The 9,293-nt window shown below is 41.1% G+C and overlaps 1 protein-coding gene across 1 annotated transcript in view; it reads left to right on the top strand.

Moving 5' to 3' along the window:
* The first annotated feature begins 361 nt into the window (after window positions 1–361).
* The window catches only part of pudp (pseudouridine 5'-phosphatase), a 31,741-nt gene continuing 22,809 nt past the window's right edge, over window positions 362–9,293 (top strand). Inside the window, exons 1-3 of the mRNA XM_070855621.1 lie at window positions 362–442; window positions 1,252–1,470; window positions 3,201–3,430. Of these exons, the coding sequence (XP_070711722.1) occupies window positions 373–442; window positions 1,252–1,470; window positions 3,201–3,430 (519 nt within the window). The 5' untranslated portion in view covers window positions 362–372. The remainder of the gene's footprint in view (window positions 443–1,251; window positions 1,471–3,200; window positions 3,431–9,293) is intronic.

The raw sequence follows: 9,293 nt of genomic DNA, 5'->3' as shown, positions 1-9,293 counted from the left end.
ACCGGGAAACAATAAATTCACAAACAAACAAAAACTTATGTTGACGCTTGTATTGATTGGAGAAGTGGAAATCTATTGCCATTGCCACAGGAATTCAGAGTGGACTTCATTTCCCAACAGGCATTGCGGTGGGACAACAAAAAAGTAATCCCGGAACAGACTGAAGCTCGATTCCGACTAAAATATGTCATGTATGGTTACATTTATCCAACCAGTATTATAAATAATGTGTAGAAACCTTTTGTGGGGCTGTTATAAGGTGTTATACTGCATTAGCATCTTGTTTGTGTCCTCGGACTCACACACTGGTGTTACTTTTTATTTGTACCCCTCCCGTCATATTCAACACGGAACTAAACGCATGAGTCAAACATGTCTGTGTCAAGCGGCGACTACAAACCCGTGAGCCATGTCCTCTTCGACATGGATGGATTATTATTAGGTTTTGAAACGTGTTTTTGTTAAACATGCTGTAGTTGTGTTCCTCTCACAGCGCTGTGCTAAGCTTAACTTCGCTGAAGCTACATTGACTCTCATTCATTCAGTCCGTAGTGCAGCATAGTGAGAGTTCGCATGCTGAACTCCGTAGAAAACAAACTCAAAGTTCATGATTTCTTTGCACACAACCAAAATACCGATTCACAGCTCATGTTTTAATAATTCTATGATAGAAGGGTGAATTCGGCATAGATCGTAAATGGAAATCTTTGCTACAAACCTTTGAAATTCAGCGTTAACCATTGCTAACCTGGTCGACATGTATCTGATGCATGTGACCATCAGGTGTGTCACATACCCCTCTAATGCTGACAGTAACAGCCAAGTGTAATTGTCTGAACCTCTTTATTGAGCAAACATGTGCCGAATTAAACATTTAGATATAATGACCATGTTGAAAGTGTAGAACATCATACTTGGGTAATGTTTATCTAGCCACTACAAATTGATAGTTTTTTTTAAATGATGTTTGGTTTTGTACAAAGGGAGCGTTTGGCATTTTAAATATATATTCAATCTCGATGAAGCCATTTTCAACGTTAAATTTGTTTAGGTTTGAGATTTATTGCTTAGTTAGGACATTATGTTGAGTGCTACACTTTTTACACTTTGAATATGAAAGTTGGCTGGAGACAGTTGGCTGTGACCTCAGACTGAAAATGTGGCAGTGTACCAAAGGTCCCTTTCATATTCAATCCTAAATGATATTTAATTGGAAGCTATTCATTTTCTTTTTGTATTTTCTCATTTTAGACACAGAGCGACTGTACACTGTGTCCTTCCAGGAAATATGTGACCGCTTTGGAAAGCAGTACACATGGGATGTGAAGTCGTCAGTGATGGGTAAAAAGGCTCTGGATGCTTGCCAAATTATTGGGGACGCTCTGGAGCTTCCTATGACAGCTGAGGAACTCCTTGCTGAAAGTAGACAAATACAAGAAAGGATCTTTCCCTCTGCCAAACTCATGCCAGGTATGCCTGCTGCACCACGCCACCTGGCATCCAATGCCATATTTTAGGCTTTTCATAAAAGAATACAGAAATATAAAACAGTAAAATGCCACTGATTTGTTCTCAGCTCAACAGTGGCCTGTCATTAAGCTTTTGTGTGGGCTGCTCTTTTCTTTTTTCTACATGTCAGACTGCTGCTGCCTTCGTTTGTGTGCATGTATGTCCACTATGTGCAGCTATGCCGCTCCATAGCTGCAGTTAACAATCATTTCCTAATTCATATTTTTCTCTGTAAAAGGTAAAAAATAACGAGCACTAACTAAGGCCTCGGTCTTTACTGTGACAGCTTGATCTTAGCTTTCAGTGTTGAGTCAAGTCATTGTTTCAATCCAGTCAGCTCCATCTAATGAAAGCGTCCATTTGTGTTATATAAGAATGGTGATTCAGCAGGTGCCAGTCTGAGTTGATTCCTGGATTTCATCCTTAAAATGTCATCGCTGAATTATAATGGAGAGCATTTCATATGTGCGACTAATGCTGTTGAACAAAGAGCAAGTGCTCGCTGTTGATGTAGGGACATGTGGACACTACTGATGAGCCTCTGTATTTAAGGAGAATGTAAGGGAAATTCAGTTTCTTTGTGAATGTTTAAATGGACTATCTACAGAAGAATGGACATTTGTTTAATTAGTAACAAAGTGTGTTTCTAACATGAGCTGTGTCCCACTTCAGGGGCTGTGTGCAGGATGTGTACAGCCCTCAGAGGAGCTTAGTGCAGGGCTTATGGTGGTTACAGCAGTAAACATAGCAAAGCAGACGTGAACAAACATGGCGATGGAGATGGTCACCTCGCCCAGTGTCGTATGGCCATGTCCGCCTTTGCTGGTATATTTAATTTAGATATGTGGACTTTCAGAAGTGGGATTCGCCTGTTTGTGTTCGGTGTAGATTTTCTTTTCCTGGTTCTAGCAGTGTGCTCCTTAAGGGAGGTTTTATTACAGGTTTTATAGACTGTCATCCTTGACACTGTAGATTAAAATCCTCCCACAACTTCACTCTGCTGTCTGGTCACCATTGAAATGAAAATATAAACATATACAAAATATTATCATTATATGTTGTCAAAATAATATATATAATATATTATATATTATATATATATATATATATATATATATATATATAACCCTACCTTAAAGGATAACTTCAGTATTTTTATTCCTGGGCCCAAACTGTACATATTTTAAGCTCAAAATGACTAATGACTGGAAGATAGAAAAAGCTTTGGCACTGGTCCAGTAGATGGCTGCACTGTGATCTTTTGGGACAACTGCACCTGATCACAGTAGGTCCACTAAAAGTGCTTGTTTTAGCCACTGACAGGCTCAGATTGTTATTCTAAGTGTCTGACGGCATTATGGAAAGGATCCCTGCAGAGAGAGAGAGACCTGGAAGATTCTTTTGCCGTTATGTCGCTCTCATCAAAGCCACCAGACTCCACTGACAAAACAGTCATTTTACCTCACAGAAAATGGGAGTTGTCGTGAACAGCTGCTTTGATCGGTTAGTTTGTGTTATAGCAGAAACAAGCACTTGTGTTGCCCCATGTTACGTTGCAGCCCAGTTCTCTGCTGGCTGCCGAGGAGATCCACCAAACCAATTTCTAAACGTACCCTCCAGTCAGTCAGCACCAAAATATGTTAAAATAAGGCCGAGGCTACAGTCCCACTTTGCAACATTTGCATCACTAGGTGTGGAGAAACTGGTGCACCACCTGCAGAAGCTTAATATCCCCATGGCAGTGGCAACCAGCTCAGCTGGCGTGACGTTCCAGTTGAAGACGAGCCAACATAAAGACTTCTTCAGTCTGTTTCACCACATTGTTGTGGGTGATGATCCTGAGGTCAAGAACAGCAAACCTCAACCAGACTCCTTCCTGGTGTGTGCCAGCAGATTCAACCCCCCGGCTTCCCCAGAGAAGGTGAGTGCTACAAAATTCCCGAAGCACCACATCTTATGTGATGAAGCTTAGTGATATTTAAATGCTGTATAAATGCATTTAGAGTCATGGGAAAGCTGTGAGTGGATGTAAGTAGAAGCAGATCAGGTCGAGGCAGATGTTTCCACTGGAGTTATAGAAAGTTTTATTGTGATAACTATTTATCTTCTCTAGTTATATGAAGTAGAAAATACTGTTTAACTAACTGACTAACTATTGAAATCAGGTAAACATGTTAAATTGTGTTATAAAATGTGGATTTTACTATTGTATTTATATCATAACAGAACAGAATATCTATATCCGTATATCAATCTATCTGTATATATACGCATGTTTATCTGAATATATATGGATATACAAAGTGACACTGATGATATGATCAACAGCTTTGGATAAAACTACAAAATCTAATTTAGAATGTAAAGGTACAGTGGGTGTTTCAGTGTTTCAGACACTGTGAGACTGATTAACTGTTAACTGTTCTTCAGAGTGACGGCCTGCGGACAGAAACTGTTCTTGTGTCTGGTTTTATCGGCAAACATAGCTCTGTAGTACCTTCTGGATGGTTGTGTTGATGTTGGACACTCACATCACGTCCTGGGAGGGTGTGGGTCCCAGACACCTGTATGGTGGGGAGCATTGTTGGGGGGGGCTTATCAGACCTGCAGTAAAAAATGGAAGGTGTAATGTTGCAGGTGTGACTGAATATCATCAGATCATTTTCACGGTCTAATCTTACTGTGAACCCCATGTCAGTTCTGGAAAAAAGTAGCCAAGGCAAATTTATTTATAAAGCACCATTCAGACACAAGAATTGAAATTTAGGTCTGAGTCCATTATAAGACCAAGAATAAACAATAAACGAGGAGAAATCCCTCAGTGAACGGTTTGCAGTCTATGACCAAAGTCTCTAGGTGAGGGCTGCATGATTGCATGATTGAACTGTGACGTCTACAATAACCCTTGTGGATGTGCTCACCAAGCCAGGTTTTGGCGAGCGATGGCAGATCTGCAGAAGTCTGTGTGTGCCCTGTTGAGTAGCACTTTGTAAATCCGAATGTATTCTGAGAGGGAGCGCTGGAAATGGATCAAATAAATCAAAACAGAAAAAGTGGCAGAGAGCACAGTAGACCCAATCTGTGGCGCCATGTTGAACTCACATATACCACAGTTGTCATATCTGCTCTTTCCAAACACATTTTAACGCTTGTTTTTCCATTTTCTATCACAAAGTAGCTTTAAGATATTGGTAGATGTGCTTTTTTATTTAATTATATCTGTGTTCTTCAAATGTCATTGCTTTTTCACGCCGGCACCTGTCTGCCAAATGCACTGAAAAACCACAGTGAGAATTTGTTCCATGAAGTACAAGCTGTCAGTCATCTCCACCTGCTGCCCAGCTCCTCCACCTACATTACAGCTCACATCCAGCTGCTGTCTCATAACCACTCACTCACTAACAGCTGTCACCTCCTCTCTCTCTCTCTCTCTCTCTCTCTCTCTGTCTGTCTCTCTTGACTGTAGAATTTCGGCTGTTTATTATACAGTATGTTAGTGACACATACTGAAGCCTACCTACTGTACAGGTAACATTATTACTCCCTTTTGCTTGATATAGTGTAAATTATACCCAGAACCATCTGTAAAAGGTTCCATCCAGAACCCCCTATATCAGGTTCTACTATTTTGCAATGGTTCCACCCAGTACCCTCTATGAAGATTCTGTCCAGTGCCTCTCCACTTCTAAGAGTTCTAACCTGGGGGGTCTACAGAGAGCGCTGTTGAGTACTGTGGTCATCCACCATTTCTACAAGCGATGTTACAATTATCAGTGTTTACACTGAGAAAACATTCAAACAAGTTTTATTGAGTAAAAATGTATTTAAAGATCTTGGGACAGTGATGGATGAGGAGGGGAGACTCTCTGAGGATAAACAGGTCCTGGGGTAAGTGGTCACAACTGATCATAGGATCAGTGGAGGCAACAACATGACAGAGAGGACACGAGCGAGACACCTCAGCGGGGGAGAAAAACACAGTTAGCAGCATCATACAAAGGTCCCAGTAGGGTTGTGATAAAGCACAGGGCCATAGTTCATAGCACAGGTGTTAATAACAGCATTAGTGGAACATCTTTTCCAGTAAACTGTGGCAGTGAGTCAGCACGCACGATGCCAGCACCCTGAATCTATAGCAGCTAAATGGTTATTTACACTTTTGCTTTTCTGACTGTGACAGTCAAAATGTCCTCTGTGAAAAAGGCCTAGTGTGCTGTGCCTCTGGGTTAGGTGTTGTCTGGGTATTTACTGGGCCATCCATTTTTGCCACATTCAACAACAAAATTGGTTGCACTTTGATTATATCATTCAAGATGCTTTAGAAATGTCTTGTGTTTTAATAGGACCACATGGATCCTGATAATGTAAATGCCATCTCACCGGGAAGGGAGTTTGTGTGACCACCCAAATGCTCTTGTTCAAGCCACTGGCACACCTCATTGTTTGTGTAGGCTGGATAGTTCATTTCTATAAGAAAGCAAGAATAAATGCCAGCATTGAAATAGTCCTGCTTTCACCATTAAAATCCTATCCTAGACTCAACCTTGATGGAATAAGATGTTAGATTTAGTTTACCTTGATTCTCTGAAGCTTCTGATCTTCTCTCACTTCAGTCCAGCTTTTAGTATCAGTCAATACTCAGGCAGCCTGGTTACCACACAATGTGTGAACAGTGTGAAGGAGTGTGAGCTCTGCAGAATCCTGATTACGACCTGTTCATTCGAATGTGGTGTGTTGGAGCAGTTAAACATCTAAAGCAGAACCTGCTGATTTTTATTTACAGATGCTATTTGCACTCAGGTGTCAGTAGACACTATTTGCACCTGACTGTAAATAGCCGATGTGGCTGTTTCTTTAGGACCTTCTCCTGGGTGTAGGCCCTGTAACTAAACTATTCAGCCACCACACTCACATTGATCTGAGGGGGAATATATCCTTATTTATACGGTGTAACCAGACGGGATGTAAATAACTGTGTAGTAGCGTGGCTCATGTGTGGCTCGGCTGTGGCTCATATAGAGTCGGAGTCTTGCCTGTTTTTTCTGTGTGTTCACAATGAAAATGGCACGTCATATTGACATCGTACCATCGTACAGTTTCATTGTCCGTACCTGTGTGAACACAGGTCCGTATACAGGTACAGACATATAGTATACTATGTATGTATTTTTTAACTGAGCATTTCGTGTATAGGTTAAATTTAAAAGCCCTGTAGCGTTTCTGGCGAGGTTGTCATCACGCACAGAAGGAAGTAGACGGTGTGGTCAAGGTGTTAGGGTAGCCAAATGTTAAACATATATTCAAGGTTCGACCTCCCCTCTAGTGCCACCAACAGGCCCAGCAGGGCATCTGCTCTGCAAGTCATGTGTCAGACACACGTAAGACGCACTTGATAGAAAGTTAGACAGTACTGAGATTTGAACCATGGAAGCCCTTTTCTCTTATTTGTCTATTTATCACTCCAAAAAATGAAGACACTCTGAAAAGCTTGTGAGCACTTGTGTTTCTACTGTTACCAGCCAGGGAGGGGCCTTTCTGATTGGAGTTTGCGTGCATACAGTAGCTGCCTACTGCTCCCAATGCTTAGCATGGGTTAAATGCAGAGGTCGGATTTTACTGTGTTGTGCTGTGTGTGATTGTATGTGACAATACATTTCATGTCCGTGCTATCAACAATCCTTGAAGATGTCTTTCTTCCAAAAAGGGCTCTGAATGGTAACTTACATTTTACCAAACAACCCTTGAAGAACCCTCTCTTCAGAAGCAAGTGGTTCTGGGTTGAACTTCAGGCCTTTAGGAAGAATCCTTTTGGAATTGTTAGTTCTAAGAGTTTATATATATACCTCAACATTCCCTATCCACTTCATTAGGAACACAGTGGCCCTGAGTGCAAAACACACATTAGAGAAAAAGCAACAGAGAAAACAACATTTCCCAAAAAGGAAAAGGAGCAGCCAGTTTATTGGATGTGACTGGACAGAACCCCAGTTGGGCTTTCTCCTTTGCTGCTTTGGTGAAATGTTGAAAACTGAACATTATTTGAAAGGCAGAATTTATAGCAGAGCTGTTTTGTTGGATTGCATTAGATTACAGCTGTACCTAATGAAGTGGCCACTCAGGAACTGCATTGTTATGATCTGCATTGTTATGCTGATGATATGATGAGCTGTATAATATGATCACTGAGAGCTCAGTGCTTAGATGTGCCTTCAGTGAAAACACACCAGGTGCTGCACGATGTGGAGGAGACACAGAACTAAATGTCAACAGCATGTCAAACCAAATGTCTTAGTTGTATTTAGCTGGCTGTATGTCAGCCAATAGCTTTTATTTGCAGCTAATGTGTTCCATTTGCAGTAATGCAGGCAGGGTCTGATGGCAGTCTCTGCTGTCTGCACTGACAGACACACGAACACTTCCACTGCTGCACTTTGATCAAAAGTGGTGAGCTTTCAGGGTTCATGCGCTGTTTAAAATATATTTTCAGACACTCTGGAAGCCTTTCTCGGTGTTGAGTCAGTCTAAAATAGCTGCCAAATATCTCTCTAAAAGACACTACATAACTGTGCGAGGCCTGACCTACTTTCATGGAAACACCACATGTAAAATGGTAGTGGCTAATTTGAACAAATCTCCTGGTGATCATTGCACAGAGCTCACCTTCCTGATTGAATGTGTGATTAAATTACACACTCGGATTTTATTCTTTTTGAAACTTCTTCAGGAATTCCGTGTATGTGATGCACTTTTTCACCTATAAATCATAAACCATCTTGGTATCTGCTAATAATTCATTGACTTTTAGACTCAATAATGGAAAGCTAAATAGCTCAAGTATTTTAAAAGAGTCCGTGTTGCTATCATAGATAAGAAGAACCTGGGCTGCTGTGCTGGTTAGTCAGTTAGTGTTATTGTGTGACTTTGATGTCCTGTGCTCTGCAAGGTGAAATTACTGTTTTGCAAGTGGAGTCTGGCGTTTGTGGTTAAACCCAAAGGATCTCACAGGCCTATCTCTGTAGGGATCCTTTCCATACATGATGTTGTCAGTGTGTTTTGAATAGATTACAGTGCGGTGCAGTGCTTACATTGAGATACAGAAGCCAGTGGAGGGACTTCAGCTCTTTATAACCATTGACTGAGAAGAAAGTTATTCCTTTCCCCCTCCAGCTTCTACCAATCAAATGGTTATGTTTACACAACCATGTTTAGTCAGTCCCACTGGGGAAGGTAGGATTTGTTTGCAGCTTGAAGGGAAGTGCTGCCCGAGAGGCTACTTGTCATCAGAGCCAGCAAACATAGATCACCATGGATACTCATAAAAACTTCAGCTGTTTATATCATGTACGGTCTCCCTGTAAAAGCATAATGTCTCCCCAAACAGTCAGCATGTCGATGGCTTAATTGATTGATTGAACAAAGTGATGGTTGCTGTCTCTCAGATTGTCGAGGGACCTGGAGGTACACTGTACGTTATACAGTAGGTGTTCTATTTAAAACCTTTTCCTCCATGCTCTCTGTGAGGCTCTGTGCAATTATGACTATTTAGAATGATTTAAGGAGGAATTAATTTTTGCTCTGCGCGCATAATCACATAGATTTCTGTGTGAGTGTTTTTTTTTCAATAATATGCATATAGTGTGCAGAACACATAAAATTAGGTTGGATTTGAAAGTATGTAGTAGACAGTAGCCCCTCCATCGCTGGAGATTAGCCCCAGTAAGGAAGCCTTCACAAACAGAACCAGAGATGTATTCCTCTTCTGTGGTAAATGGTCTGTTATTATA

The sequence above is a fragment of the Pempheris klunzingeri genome, chromosome 24 (genome assembly GCF_042242105.1).
Source record: "Pempheris klunzingeri isolate RE-2024b chromosome 24, fPemKlu1.hap1, whole genome shotgun sequence".
Taxonomy (NCBI): domain Eukaryota; kingdom Metazoa; phylum Chordata; class Actinopteri; order Acropomatiformes; family Pempheridae; genus Pempheris; species Pempheris klunzingeri.
The sequence above is the reverse complement of the archived record's forward strand: the minus strand, read 5'-3'. Positions and strand labels throughout refer to the sequence as shown.